A 16,267-nucleotide genomic window follows, 5' to 3' on the forward strand; every position below is an offset into this window, starting at 1 on the left:
CATAAGTGTATTTTTGTTTTGTTCACCTTTTGCTTTATATTATACGTTTGTGAGGATGGCCCAGAATACAATATACAAGACAGACCGTCAAGACCACTAATTAAACAGCAAACACAAACAAATCTACAAAGTTGTAGGTTCTATCGGAAGCTCATTAAGGGCTCCTTTTATAAACGTGCGTTAGGGCTTTAACGCCAGGAATAGTGCGCGCTAAAATGCCGCATGCGCTAGCTGCTACCGCCTCCTCTTGAGCAGGCGGTAGTTTTTTGGCTAGCGCGCGCTAATCCGGTGCGTGCGCTAAAAACGCTAGCGCACCTTTGTAAAAGGAGCCCTAAGTGTGTCTTTAAGAGTACTTCAGTTAGCAAGGAATATATACATAAAGTTAAGACGCATGTTGCTGCCCCTGGCAATAACGGGATGCAACTTGCAGCACAATTTACTGCGGGTGATAATACACATCTATAATGCTGAGTCAGATGGGGAAACAGAACAAGGCAAAGATTAAAATGTGATCTAAGATAAAAAGCACATACAAATCAGAATTGAGATTGTTTGAAGCAGTTCTCTCTGAATGTCCACCCCCCCCCCTCCACCCACGACACATGGAGTGAAACAGAATATACGCCTGTTGGGATGAGTTGGTTGCAGGTTATGCCTGAACGGCAGAATTGAAAATGTAGCTGAAGCTGTGGCGAAAGAGAAGGCACTGGATGGAAGATTTCCGGCAGCTAAGTGTTGTGTGTGACTTGAGTGTGAATACTTTTGCCAACAGAAATATTCATTCCAGCATGTAGTAAATTGAAAGATTATTGATTTATTTTCTGCTTTTGGACAAGCTTGAAGAGACTATCAAATATTTTTGCCCTTGCATCAGCTTTTTGTGTATGACTTTGTTCATTTTTCCTACATTATATATAGAATCATAGAAGATGATGGTAGATAAGGGCCATAGCCCATCAGGTCTGCCCACTCTACTGACCCACCCCCAAGTCTACTATCCTAGGGATCCCACTCCTGGTGACAGGTTCCTTTGGCTTAACTCTCTAAGGGATCCCACATGGGCATCCCATTTGCTCTTAAATTCTTGCACGCTGTTTGCCTCGATCACCTGCACCAGGAGCTCGTTCCAAGGATCAACCACTCTCTCGGTGAAGAAATATTTCCTGGTGTCGCCATGAAATATTTCTTCACCGAGAGAGTGGTTGATCCTTGGAACGAGCTCCCGGTGCAGGTGATCGAGGCAAACAGCGTGCAAGAATTTAAGAGCAAATGGGATGCCCATGTGGGATCCCTTAGAGCAGGGGTGTCAAAGTCCCTCCTCGAGGGCCGTAATCCAGTCGGGTTTTCAAGATTTCCCCAATGAATATGCATTGAAAGCAGTGCATGCACATAGATCTCATGCATATTCATTGGGGAAATCCTGAAAACCCGACTGGATTCCGGCCCTCGAGGACCAACTTTGACACCTGTGCCTTAGAGGGTTAAGCCAATGGAACCTGTCACCAGGAGTGGGATCCCTAGGATAGTAGACTGCGAGAGACATGTAAAAAGTGCCTAAAATTCATGGTGGTCCTATTTGCACTGATATAAGTTGAGTGGAGTTTTTTTTCTGACCTATGATTAAGGTGTGGCCTGTTGCATCATGTAATGTGAGCTTAACTTTAGCAGAGCACTGTTCTCACTGAGGTCTTTCTCCACTTTTTACAGATTGTGCTGCAGAGAACTCCACCTCTTTAAGAGGAGAGGAGAGTTTTTTTGTATTATTTTGGGAACTGAAATAACCCCATTATTATACTGTTGCCCAATTTAACAGCCTTCCTAATCTCTGAAACCATTTTGTCATCTGTCTGCTCATTCTGTTCCAGGGGACTGTGGTATAACTAACATGACCATTTATTTTTTTCATCAAAAGGGGACATCTATTAATTGTCAGTCCCGCCCCCAATTCCGCCCTAGTTACACCCCAATCCCGCCCCCAATTTCTTCCATTCATTTTTCATGTACACATAATATCTTATTAATTCATAATGGTATCCATAAAATTTTTAAAAAACTACAAAGCACACTATAGGCAGAGAAAATGTTATTTATCATTTATATTGGGGGGGGGGGTTTCAAAGATGTCAAGGCAGATTACTTTAAAATATGAAATGTCACCTCAGTAACTATAGAAAAATAGACAAATATAGTGCAAAATATAGACAGCAGATATAAATTTTCTAAACTGATACATTTTGATCACTAAATTGAAAATAAAATCATTTTTCCTACCTTTGGTGTCTGGTGATTTCATGAGTCTCTGGTTGCGTTTCCTTCTGACTGTGCATCCTTTCTTTCATTTCTTTCTGCACTTAGGCCAAACAATTGTCCCTTTCTATTTCCTCCCTCCTTCCTTCCTATGTCTTTAGTGCCCCCAGTGCCTTCTTCCCATGTCCTTAGTGCCCCCAGTGCCTCCTTCCTATGTCCTTAGTGCCCCTTCCTATGTCCTTAGTGCCCCATCCTATGTCCTTAGTGCCCCCAGTGCCTCCTTCCTATGTCCTTAGTGCCCCTTCCCTTATCCTTAGTGCCCCTAGTGCCTTCTTCCCATGTCCTTAGTGTCCCCAGTGCCTCCTTCCCATTTTCTTAGTGCCCCCAGTGCCTCCTTCCTATATCCTTAGTGCCCTCAGTGCCTCCTTCCCATGTCCTTAGTGCCCCCAGTGCCTCCTTCCCATGTCCTTAGTGCCCCTTCCTATGCCCTTAGTGCCCCCAGTGCCCCCTTCCTATGTCCTTAGTGCCCCCAGTGCCTCCTTCCTATGTTCTTAGTGCCCCTTCCCATGTCCTTAGTGCCCCTAGTGCCTCCTTCCCATGTCCTAAGTGCCCTAAGTGCCTCCTTCCTATGTCCCCCTCACTGCCTTCTAGCCTTTGTCCCACCTCTCCCCCTAAGCCTACCTGCCTGCTGTGCCAAAGCCTGCCTGCCTACCTTCACATCCTCTTCACCCCACCCCCCACCCATTGCTTTTACTGATTCAAATACAATCGCATCTGCTCCGATCAGCACTTTAATGCCTCAGTCGCAACCGTACCTGTATTTAAAAGTGAAGCCGGTATGGTCGGTGCCCTCCTGATACTGACGCAGGAACTCGCGGAAGTGCTTTTTCAACTGCGACTTCTTGTCCTGCTGCCCATCGTCTACTGCCAGCTACCCACCAAAGCTGTCACTATAGAAAACACCAAGATCATCGAAACCAGACATAGCTGGACACTCACCGCAGTCGAGGAAGAAAATAACAACTAAACGCACTTAGGAAGAACGGGAGCTACGCTGTGATTTTGCGGCAAAAATCAAAAGAGGATGGGAGCCATCGGTGTTCTCCTTCCCCGCGCTTCTGATTGGTTGACTAGCTTCTGACACACCTTCTCAGTGGGAGGTACCCTGTAAGTTTGGTCGCTGGCTGGAGCAGGGTCTTTTCTGGATTGGTTGTTAGCAACAGTCACATGGATCAACTGGAGAATTGTCAAGCTCCTCCCCCTTCCCCATTTTGTTGGAAATGGAGGCTGACGCCAATCGCCTGGAACTTCCTTTCCGAAGCTGGAGGGAGGGAGGTGGTTTTTAGCGCAGCAGGGAGGGAAAAAGATCACTGGTCCGTTGTCCCTGTGCACAGCTTCAGGACGCTGTCCCTGAAAACGGGACATTTCGGCGTCCCGAAGCCGTGGGTCGGGACAACGGGATGGTCGGTCCAATAACGGGATGGTCCCATTGAAAACGGGACGTATGGTCACCTTAGGTATGACCCTACCTGTATATTCCCTCCTTTCACACATGGAATTTCTATCCATATAGATTCCACACTGATATCCATATCATGCAGAATATTTATTTTGTTTGATTCAATTCCCTCTTTAACATACAGCGCAAACCTTCCTCCAATTTGATCTACTCTATTCTTGTGATATACAGTAAAACCTTGGTTTGCGAGCATAATTTGTTCCAGAAGCATGCTTGTAATCCAAAGCACTTGTATATCAAAGTGAATTTCCCCATAGGAAATAATGGAAACTCAGATGATTCATTCCACAACCCCCAAATTTGAATTCAAAATACTATACGTACTTGTATTGCAAGACCTCGCTCATTTAGAACAGTTGCTACACTCTTGCAGCGTCAGAGAGAAAAGAACCATCGGCTCAGTTGTGATGATGTGACGCGTATTGCAAGGCTTTGCTTGTATATCAAGTTAAAATTTAATAAAATGTTTTGCTTGTCTTGCAAAACACTTGCAAACCAAGTTACTTGCAATCCAAGGTTTTACTGTAATTTGTATCCAGGTAACACAGTGTTCCATTGATTATCCTCCTTCCACCAGGTCTCTGAGATGCCTATTATATATACTTCATCATTCAGTCTGATACTGTATACTTTAACTCTCCTAGATTAATTTTTAGGATTCTAGCATTTGTAAACGACATTTCAAATGGTGTTTTTCCTTGTATCTACAGGGATAATTTGAGTCCTTTACTCTGTCTTCCTCTTAAACATCTCTGGCTTTCTTTCACCATTATTGAAACTGGGAGTCCCTAAATATCCTGTTTCACAATAACATAGTAAATGAAGGTAGATAAAGATCCGAATGGTCCATCCAGTCTGCCCAACCGCAAACGCTCTATAAATTAATAATATAATTTAAATGATCCCTTTTCTTAGATATTTCTAGGCCAGACACCCAGAGCTCTTCCTGGTAGTGCGCTTAGGGCACTCTTTGCATTCAGAATTTGCAAAGCAGTTATGTATACCATCTGTGTCTGCATATTATGCTGAAACTTGCTCTCTAGTATTCTCTCCATTTTAGAGTCTAAAATGTGGACTAATCTGCCAGGTTATTTAAGACTTTGTTCAAACATTCAACAATTTAAAGCCCTCTTTTTACTAAACCATGGTAGAGGTTTGTACTGCGGCCCAGAGCGCTAAATGCTCTGACGCTCATAAGAATTCTATGAGCGTTGGAGCAGCATCAGAGCATTTAGCGCTCTGGGTCGCAGTAGAAACCTCTACCACGGCTTAGTAAAAGAGGGGGTAATAAAGGCCTGAAAACTCATTATTCTGTTAAGGTTTTCCTAGGAAATTAATGCCCGTTAATGAAGAACAGTTATATTGTATATGTATTTGGTGTAGTGCTGTGTATCGTAAACTGTGTGCCGTGGCACATAGTGTGCGCTAGGAGATTCCAGGTGTGCCGCCAGACGTCGGGGAGGAGAGGTGCCAGCGCCGGCTGACTTCCTACGGGATGTTCCTCTCACGGCAAGAGGCACATCCTGTAAGCAGTCAGCCAGTGCCTCTCCTCGCCTTTTCTTTTTCAGCACCTCCCCCCCCCCACACTGGCATCTCAGGGCCCCGGTCTAGAGGGCCTCTGCGAATGTGCTGACATCAATGTGATGACATCACAGATGTGCATGATGTCACTGCATCAATGTCCACACACTTCTGGATGCCCTTGAGCCGCCGCCCCCAATTTGATGTGCTACCGGCTCGCAAAGTTTGAGAGACATGGTGTAGTGGTTAGAGATACAGCAGCACCCTGGGGTTGTGGCTTCAAACCCAGCGCAGCTCCCTGTGACCATGGCTAAGTCACCTAATCCTCCACTGCCCCCATAGGACAGACAGGGAAAATGTTTGAAGTACCTGTATGTAAACCACTTTGAGTGTGGTTGAATAACTACAGAAAGGCAGTATACAAGTCCCAATAACCTTTCCCTGTTTCTAATGCTATGTTTAATGTTCTTTTTATTTTTGGATTTTGTGAAATTGCTAAGTTTTGTGTGTGTGTGTGTGTTTTTTTTTTAAATGTATGCTGCAATACTGTTTATCTGAGTACTTGAGTATCAGTTTTGTTTTAAACTGTGTATGTTTTGTGACCCACTTTAGTGTAAAGCGGGATATAAAGAAATAAAAAGATATAGTCATCATTGTTCCATTTAAGGATCAAAACTCTTCTGTTCATCAAGCTCCGATTCGAAGCGCTGCTCCATTTTCAATCATACAACATATACCCAGCAACATAAACTTTTTTATTGACTAAAAACTAAAACTAAACTAAACCTTAGGTTTGTATACCGCATCATCTCTACATTCGCAAAGCTCAACACAGTTAACAGGAGTTAGGGTAGAAAGGAACTCCAGAGGAGGGAAGGATGAAGAGGAAATTTAGAGGACTAGAATAATCAGAGAGGGAGGAAAAGTTACATTTTTGAGAATAACCAGGTTTTCAGATGTTTACGGAAGAGTTGGAGGGAGCTCAGATTCCTAAGAGGGGAGAACAATCCCCAAACATTCAGAAAAAATGCAGATGCAAATACAAACGTCTTCCTTTTTTTAATAGGTACCATCAATTTCAATGGCACACCCTTACCATCAGCAGCTAGTATGACACTGGTAGAATCATACAAATCAGCAATCTCCTCCTCCGACCAGCTATATGAGGTTCCAGGATCTGTAAACAGATAAGAGATGCTTGTTTATTTTCATAGTATCTTTGTGAAGGTGCTCTGCAAAATTAGATATGAGCAAAAGATAAATGCAATCAGGAGAGGTGATGCACCCATGAGTCATTAACGGAGGGAAAGCTAGATTCGTGGAGAGAATTGAGAAAAGCAATCTAGCATGCCAACCCCTGAAGCAGTTTTTGAACTTATTACCAAGTCAGATTCACTTTGTCAGCTCTTGTATACATTTTTTTGGGAGGCTGATATTGGATATTGCTGTAACACGAAGACCTGGATTGCCCTTTAGGTTGAGTTTTGTTGACTACAGTCTCCCCATGAAACTTCCTCTTTGTGCAGTGTCAAACCATGCACCGTCTAACATAAATGAATTACTGCTGGAGTTGTGGGATGCTGATGCAACTTTTAATATGGAGAATGTTCATATCTTATACTATCCAGAAACATTTGGGGAGAGAGAAACATTTGCAAGGGTTACTTTCCCATTTTTGCTTTTGTATGGGAGCCAGATGAAACTGGATTCAGGATCTTCTTTCCAATATAAGAATACAGTGGTACCTCGGTTTACGAGTGCACCGGTTTGCGAGTGTTTTGCAAGACGAGCAAAACATTTGCAAAATCGGCGCCTCGGAAACCAAGCGCGCTTCGATTTGCGAGCGCCCCCTCTGCGAACCAGCACCCTCTCCCCCGCGATCCGGCACCCCCCCCGCCGCCCTCGGGCCCCCCCCCCCCCCGCCACGACCTGAGGTCCCCCCAACCCACCCGAACCCTCTTCTTACTTTTCTGTAGCCTCCGCAGCGGCACCGGCACCAGCATGTTCTGTGCGTGGTGCCGGTGCCTGAAGATCTGCTTCCTGTGCAAGGCCTGAGAGTTCACGTCGAACGTGAACTCTCAAGGCCCAGCACAGGAAGCAGATCTTCAGGCACCGGCACCATGCACAGGACATGCTGGTGCTGGTACCGCTGCGGAGGCTACAGAAAAGTAAGAAGAGGGTTCGGGTGGGTTGGGGGGGACCTCAGGTCGCGGCGGGGGGGGGGTGCCGGTTCGCGGGGGGGGGGCCTTCGGGGGGAGCAATGCCGTTCTCATGGGGGGAGAGCAGCACTGCTGGCCTCGGAGGGGGGAGGAAGGTGGGGGTGGAAACATATCAAAGCAAGTTTCCCTTACTTCCTATGGGGAAACTTGCTTTGATATACGAGCATTTTGGATTACGAGCATGCTCCTGGAACGGATTATGCTCGTAATCCAAGGTACCACTGTAATTGGTTTGGGTATTTTTTTTTTCCTGATGCCCATAAATTGAGAAAGACCAAGAGAAAAATATTCTTTCAATTTTTAAGACCTTTATGGCCTTCGGGGGTATTTCTTTTCCTACAGTGGAGTGACCTAGTGGTTAGAGCTACTGCCTCAGCACTCTGAGGTCATGGGTTCAATTTTGGCGCTGCGCCTTGTGACCCTGGGCAAATCAGTTAACCTTTCCTTACCCCAGGTACCATACTTAGATTTTAAGCTCACTGGGACAGTTAGGGAAACTACTTAGAGTACCTGATCAAGCTACGTCATCTTATAGTTCTTTTCAGAAAATAATCAAGACAGCGCTGTTCGATAAACTTATTTCTTAACACGGTCCATTATTACTAAAAATTGTATTTTTTAAGTTCACATCTTGTATTTTTATTCAATGTTTGAATTTTTATGTTATTTCTGTATTTTGCCGATTGTCAAGCTCTTTTTAGTGTAAACCACCTAGAACTTTTAGTTATGGAGGTATAAAATAATAAAGTTATTATTATTATGATGATTACTGTTCAATATTGTAAACCGCTTAGATATCTGCAGCGGAAAAGCTGTATATCAAATAAAGATAACTAACTACAGCATCCAGGTAAATGCCTAGCTAGGCATTCTGGGATCAGTTTTCCAAAAAATGCAGAGGTCTTAAATTGTATTCCTAAATTTAGGGATTCAAGAAATAGTTGGATAAGTAAGGCGAGACTCAAATAGGGCACTGGTCTTTGACCTAAGGGCTGCTGCGTGAGCAGACTGCTGGGCATGATGGACCACTGGTTTGACCCAGCAGCGGAAAATCTTATGTTCCTAAGGGGCTTATACATCAAATCACACTGTTGAATTAATTTGCATTATAGTAAATAGACCCATTAATCTCAAGGTGCTACAATATGATAGCGATGGTGAAGAAAATCCTAACCCGCTTTAATAATAATAATAATAATACTAACTTAATTCTTCTATACTGCCACAATCTTGCGACTTCTAGGCGGTTTACAATCAAGAGTGCTGGACATTCAGCGAAATACAATAAGTAGATATTCACAGGAAATACAGAGATCAGAGACCTCAGGAGGCAATAGTATAGAAATACAATTTGCTGAGCGAAAATGTAATATATACATTTTAGTAGGTAATGTCCGACAGGACCTGTTGGGGATAAATAGCAACGTAAAGTTACGATAAAATGAAGATAACAGATTATATTTATAACAGTACTGTAAGTTCAGGTGGAATAGGGAGGGGGGAGGGAGAGGGAGAGCAGGTCAATTGTTTAGGTATTTCTGGAACAGGTATGTTTTTAGGCGTTTCCTGAATTCCCCGTATGTAGTGGGCGAAAGCAATTGGTCTAGGTCTTTGCCCCATAGGACTGCTTGGTGAGAGAGAAGGTGTTCGTGGTGTTTTTTCATTTTGCAGCCTCTAACTGGAGGGGAAATGAGTTTTGGGTGTGTGTTTCTCTTGAGTTTGTTATTAGAAAATGCAAAAAGGTCCGTTATGTACTTGGGGGTCAGGCCGTATAGTACTTTGAAGCAGAGGCAGGCAAATTTAAACCTTACTCGGGCTTCCGTTGGTAGCCAGTGCAGCTGCCGATAGTAGGGTGTCACGTGGTCGAATTTCTTCAGCCCGAAGATAAGTCTGACCGCAGCATTTTGCATTATTTGGAGACGTCTCATATTCTTTTAACTTCACTCCCTCCAACTACCCAATTTTTAGGAATGTAAGTTTAGGCTCTTAGTGATGATAGGCTACTAAATTTAGTATCTTGGAGGTAGTCAGTTTTCAAAAAGGATATATTTAGGTACTTAACCCCCCAAATTAGGTACCTAATCTCTTTGAAAACTGATTTTTCAAAGATCAGGGTTCTTTTTTCTGATCCAAAGTACTTAAGGATTTTCCTAGGTAATAAAAATGTCCCCCAGTTTGGTGGTGTCTAATATTTAGACTAGGGTTTCTCCACTCAGTCCTCTGGGAACACCAAGCCAGTTGAGTTTTTCAATCTCACTCTGTTGGCTGGTGGGAGGTGAACATGACTCGCATGCATATTTTTCAGCCCTTACATGGTTAAAGTCTGCTATTTTAAATCTCTTTAGCAAGCTCTCTGTATAAAATAGATATCTGCTTTGAGGAAAAATCAAGGCAGAGCTAGAAATTATTCGTTTAGCAGTGATATTCAGCAGCTAAAGACAGTCACTGCTCATACGTAGCACTCTTTTAATGGAAATTGCCACCATCATCTACGTATTAAGTGAAACACGGGCTCCAATGCTTAACTGTAAATGGTGAGCACCCTATCAGACCCTGGGAGGAGCCGAGCATCATGGTAGGCCTCTTCCATACTATACCAGCCCTTGAGAGCAACAGGTAGCACATGTGTGCAGTAGAGCAAACAGTCAACTTGCTGCCTTCAGACTACCCTGCATCTCACCAAGAGTTACGTAGAAACATAGAAAACTGAAGGCAGATAAAGACCATTTGGCCTATCCAGTTTGTCCTATCCATGCCATCTACTATCTCTTCCTCTCGCTTAGAGATCCCATGTATTTGTCCCAAGCTTTCTTAAACTGAGATACAGTTTTTATTTCCACCACCTCCACAGAAGGCCTTTCAGGTTATTTTTGAATCTATCCCCTTTCACCATCATCCTATGCCTCCTCATTCCAGAGCTTCCTTTCAATTGGAAGAGATGTCTCCTGTGCATTTATGCCATGTAATTTTTTTAAACATCTGTATCATATTTTCTGTCTCGCCTTTTCCCCCAAAGTATACATACTCAGATCTTTAAGTCTTTCCTCATACACTTTTTGACTAAGACCACTGACCATTTTAGTAGCTGCCCTCTGAACTGACTCCATCCTGTTTATACCTTTTTGAAAGTGCAGTCTCCATAATTGTACACAATGTTCTAAATGAAGTCTCGCCAGAGACTTATACACGGTCAAACAGAAAACAGGCAAGGGAACAGCTTATGAAAGTTCTTTGGGGAGGGGCTTCAGAAAGATTGGTGGAGACAGGGTAGGAAGTTGAGAGATGAAAACGAGCGTTGAGGACGAGAGGGATTGAAAGCATGTGTGTTCGAATGAGTGCCCCCAAATGTTCATGACAGAATTGAAGCACTCAGGCAGGGGAAAGGCAACTTAGCAGGGACAAAGTAAGTGAATAGGCTCCTCAGGTAAATTTCACTAAGTGCCAGTTAGATTTCTTGGGCACAGATTTTATGGGGAGTGTGAGGTGCAGAGATTAAAGCTACAGCCTCAGCACCCTGAGATTGCGAGTTCAATCATAAGAACATAAGCACTGCCTCTGCCGGGTCAGAACAGGGGTCCATCGTGCCCGGCAGTCCGCTCCCGCGGTGGCCCCCCAGGTCCATGACCTGTAAGTGTTCCCTACCTAACCTAAAATGACCATACCCTGTTCGCTCAATGTCCTGTAAAGTAAACCTTTATCTGTACCCTGTTATTCCCTTCGCTTCCAGGAAGTCATCCAGTCCCTTTTTGAACCCCAGAATTGTACTCTGTCTTATCACCTCTCCGGGAAGCGCGTTCCAGGTGTCTACCACCCGTTGAGTGAAGAAGAACTTCCTTGCATTCGTTATGAATCTGTCTCCTCTCAGTTTTTCTGAATGACCTCTTGTTTTTGTTGTCCCTGCTAGTCTAAAGAATCTGTCCCTCTCCACCTTCTCTATGCCTTTCATGATTTTATAAGTCGCTATCATGTCCCCTCTCAGTCTCCGCTTTTCCAGGGTAAAGAGTCCCAGCCTGTCCAACCATTCGGCACTGCTCTGCTCCTTGTGACCAATGTTCCCTCTAATTTTTCATAGGATGTGTGCGCAAAAAATTTCATCTGTGTGCATTTTAAAGAAAAACTAAATTTGTGTGCGCTATAAAAATGATTGACAGAGAGCCCGGAGTTCAGTTATGGATATTTATGGGCAGGTCTTTGAGTTTAGTCTGAATTAACGAAAACACAATGTAATTTTAGTTGCACTTTATGTTAGTTACACTTTATGTAACATAAAGTCTCATTTCAATAAACATAAATTATGTTTCATTGAAATGTTTCAATGAGCGCTACCTATAAATAAGGTATCATTGTACATTATACTTAAAATTTAGAAAATAACAGCAATTTAGTTTTCAAAGTTTTTTCCTGCGATCTTTCATATTTATCCAGTCTGAAAAAAATTCTGTCAAGATCTGTTGAGCCTCCATCTTGAAGGTGACTCTTAACACGCATCAGCATTTCCAAATGCACTAAATGTAAACGATTCCTTTGTTTAGTCTTCAAATTGTTCATTAGACTAAAACCATGCTCACAATCTGAACTAGATGCTAAGAATGTGCCACCAATGTCCATCAATTTTGCTAAATCTGCAAATTGATCATTCTGAAATGCAAATTTCGTCATATCTGGAAAGCTGTTTATCAGATTGCTTTTGATTTTTTCTGCAACAAGGAATTTAAAGTCATTGTATTGCTGAATAATAACACTTTCCTATGGAAGAAATTGTTTATACTTTAAACAAAGAGATCCGATATGTTCATCTCCGAAGTCAAAGTTGCGTTGTGATATTGCTGTACAGTCAAAAGCAGACCATTCCTCAACTTCATTTTCAGGAAATCTTTTACCCAGATGCAAACATAGGATGTTGATGAAGGTTAATATGGAATTAGTATCCATTGAAACTTTTTCTCCAGACCTCATCCTGTTGTCAAGAAGACTGTTGACTTTATCACTCCACTTAACCTTGTCGCCTAAGTATTGCATTCGAAGTTTGTTCAATTTACCCTGTGCAAGATGATAAGCTTCCAACGGTGTCAAATCACGTTTTTGAAATGCCATGGTTAAGGAAGCCAGTTCTGATAAGACATCATTCAAAACTTCAAGTGTAATATGAAATTGTTCACTGTTCAGCTTCTTATAGCAGTACTTTGCAATAGGATCATTATCTTTGTCTTCTTCAAAATATTTTAACAGGGATCATAATTTCGAATAATTGCTTTAAGTGCAAAGTGTCTAGATAACCAGTGCATTTCATTCAGAGGTCTGAAAGCAATTGATTCACATTCAGATGCATCTGCTATTTCTTGAAATTTGCATCGTTTAGTAGAAGACCGACAGAACACCGTGTACACAGTTCTCATTACAGTTTCTACTTCTTTCATCAATTTTACTTCTTTCCATGAATCAGAAAGTCCCAACACAATGTTGCTGCACTAAATGTGGAATGTTTTTTTCTCAGCTGTGCTGCAACACGATCTATTTTGCCCAACATAACAGAGGCACCATCAGAGGTGAACATAACCATTTTATTCAGGTCAAGTTCATGTTTCCTATAGAATTCCCTAATTGCTGTTACTATTGATGTAGCATCACATACTTCCAACTGTAGCATCCCACCAAATGATGTCCTATACTCATTTGAATTGACAGGCTGATACTTAAAGTAGAATATTAAGTACTTGTTGACAGAAATGTCTGTGCTTTCATTAACAGTTAACGTATGATACGTTGCTAATTTAATGTCTGCTTTACGATCATCTTGCACGATGCCATTAATAATTCCAAGAAATTCAAACGCATAGTTTTTGCTTCTCCAGCTATCAGGTATAGTAACATACTTTGCCATGTGCTCATTGATATCTTGAACAGAGAGCATTGAGATATTCATCTTAATGGCCAGCACCAATGTGGACACAGCAGCGACAAATGCCCAACTGGAGTCATTGTGGATCAAAGTACCAGGAAGCAACGGATCCGAGATAAAGATGGGACTGTTCTACCGTCCACCTGGGCAAACTGAAGCTGAGGATACAGAAATGGTAGCCGAGCTGAGAAGGGAATGCAAGAACCCAAACACCATAGTTATGGGAGATTTCAACTATCCTGGTATAGACTGGTGTCTTGGAATTTCAAAATGTGCAAGGGAAACGGAGTTCCTGGAGGCAGTCCAGGACTGCTTCATGGAACAACTTGTCGAGGCACCAACGAGAGGATCAGCGATTCTGGATCTGATCCTCAATGGGCTGAAAGGACCCGCAAAGGATGTGGAGGTCATGGGACCACTAGGAACCAGTGACCACAACATGATTCAGTTCAAAGTGCAAGTAGGACTACCTATGGGAAAGAGAACCAAGGCAACAACATTTAACTTCAAGAAAGGGAACTATGATGCCATGAGACAAATGGTGAGAAAGAAGCTCAGAAACAGCTCCAAGGAAACTCGGACTGTGGAGCAAGCCTGGTCCCTATTCAAGGACACAGTAAACAAGGCGCAAAACCTATATATACCAAGATTTAGGAAAGGTTCCAAGAAGAATCAGACGAGGGACCCTGCATGGATAACCAGTGAAGTAAAGAAGGTGATAGGAGACAAGAAAATATCATTTCGGAAGTGGAAAAAAGATAAAACTGAAGGAAACTGGAGAGAGCACAGGAAGCATCAAAAAGAATGTCACCGAATAGTCAGGAAAGCCAAGAAAGAGTATGAGGAGAGACTGGCCAAGGAAGCAAGAAATTTCAAACCATTTTTCCGATATGTGAAAGGGAAACAGCCAGCGAAGGAGGAGGTGGGGCCCCTGGATGAGGGTGACCGGAAGGGAGTGGTGAAAGAGGAAAATGAAGTGGCTGGTAGGCTAAACAAGTTCTTCTCGTCGGTCTTTACAATAGAGGACACATCCAGTGTGCCAGAACCGGAAAAAATCTTCAGGGGAGATCAAGAGGGGAAATTATCATGCATGGAGGTAAGCCTCGAAGACGTTCTCAGGCAGATAGATAGATTAAGAACGGACAAAGCTCCGGGCCCAGACGGGATCCACCCGAGAATACTGAAAGAGCTCAGAGATGAAACAACAGAGCTACTGCAGCATATTTGCAACCTGTCCTTGAGAACAGGGGTAATCATGGAGGACTGGAAGATAGCGAATGTTACACCGATCTTCAAAAAAGGATCGAGAGGCGACCCGAGAAACTACAGACCAGTGAGCTTAACCTCTGTTCCGGGGAAGATGGCCGAATCACTGATCAGGGAAGGTATCAATGAGCATATAGAAAAAAATAATCTGATGAGATCGAGCCAGCATGGTTTCTGTAAAGGCCGATCATACCAGACAAATCTACTGCATTTCTTTGAGGGGATAAGTAAGCAATTGGACCAAGGTGACCCAGTAGACATTATATATCTAGATTTCCAAAAAGCCTTCGACAAGGTGCCCCATGAGCACTTACTGAAGAAACGGGGTGGAAGGGGACGTGCACAGATGGATCAAAAATTGGCTGGCGGACAGGAAACAAAGGGTAAAGGGGCACTACTCTGACTGGATAGGGGTCACAAGTGGTGTTCCGCAAGGGTCAGTGCTGAGACCACTGCTGTTCAATATATTTATTAATGATCTAGAAACGGGGACAAAGTGCGAAGTTATCAAGTTCGCGGATGACACAAAACTCTCCAGCAGGGTCAGAACTGTTGAGGAATGCAAAGAACTGCAGAGCGACCTGAACAAACTGAGTGAGTGGGCAAAAAAATGGCAGATGAGCTTCAATGTGGAGAAATGTAAGGTCTTGCACATAGGGAAGGGGAACTCCATGTACAGCTACGCGATGGGAGGGAGGGTACTCGGGGAAGGCAGCCAAGAAAAAGATCTGGGGGTATTGGTGGATAACACAATGAAGCCGGTGGCACAATGTGCAGCGGCCTCAAAAAAAGCGAACAGAATGTTGGGCATTATCAAGAAAGGTGTCACTACCAGAACGAAGGAAGTTATCCTACCACTGTATCGAGCAATGGTGCGCCCACATCTGGAATACTGCGTCCAATACTGGTCGCTATACCTCAAGAAGGACATGGCAATACTCGAGAGGGTCCAGAGGAGGGCAACGAGGATGATAAAGGGTATGGAGAACCTTTGATATGCCGAACGGTTAGACAGGCTGGGGCTCTTTACCCTGGAGAAGCGGAGACTGAGAGGGGACATGATAGAGACTTATAAAATCATGAAAGGCATAGAGAAGGTGGAGAGGGACAGATTCTTTAGACTAGCAGGGACAACTAAAACAAGAGGTAATTCAGAAAAACTGAGAGGAGACAGATTCATAACGAATGCAAGGAAGTTCTTCCTCAGAGGGTGGTGGACACCTGGAACGCGCTTCCCGGAGAGGTGATAAGACAGAGTACAATTCTGGGGTTCAAAAAGGGACTGGATGACTTCCTGGAAGCGAAGGGGATTACAGGGTACAGATAGAGGTACCTTACAGGACATTGAGCGAATAGGGTATGGATATTTTAGGTTAGGTAGGGAACACTTTCAGGTCATGGACCTGGGGGGCCGCCGCGGGAGCAGACTGCCGGGCACGATGGACCCCTGGTCTGACCCGGCAGAGGCAATGCTTATGTTCTTATGTCGGTATGAGATTTACTTGATAAATGGCGTTTCAGAAAGTCCAGTTTCCAAACATCATCCCATATTTTTCCAGTAAAGAATTTTCCAGTTGCTTTGGCATCTTGATAATA

The 16,267-nt window shown here is 43.4% G+C and overlaps 1 protein-coding gene across 4 annotated transcripts in view; it reads right to left on the reverse strand.

The window, feature by feature from the left end:
- The window catches only part of METTL22 (methyltransferase like 22), a 123,620-nt gene that overhangs the window by 39,499 nt on the left and 67,854 nt on the right, over positions 1-16,267 (reverse strand). For all 4 annotated transcript variants that reach the window (XM_033962637.1, XM_033962638.1, XM_033962636.1 and 1 more), the window contains one exon: positions 6,384-6,464. In XM_033962637.1, coding sequence (XP_033818528.1) covers positions 6,384-6,464 — 81 coding nt within the window. The remainder of the gene's footprint in view (positions 1-6,383; positions 6,465-16,267) is intronic.

The sequence above is a fragment of the Geotrypetes seraphini genome, chromosome 11 (assembly GCF_902459505.1).
Source record: "Geotrypetes seraphini chromosome 11, aGeoSer1.1, whole genome shotgun sequence".
Lineage (NCBI taxonomy): Eukaryota > Metazoa > Chordata > Amphibia > Gymnophiona > Dermophiidae > Geotrypetes > Geotrypetes seraphini.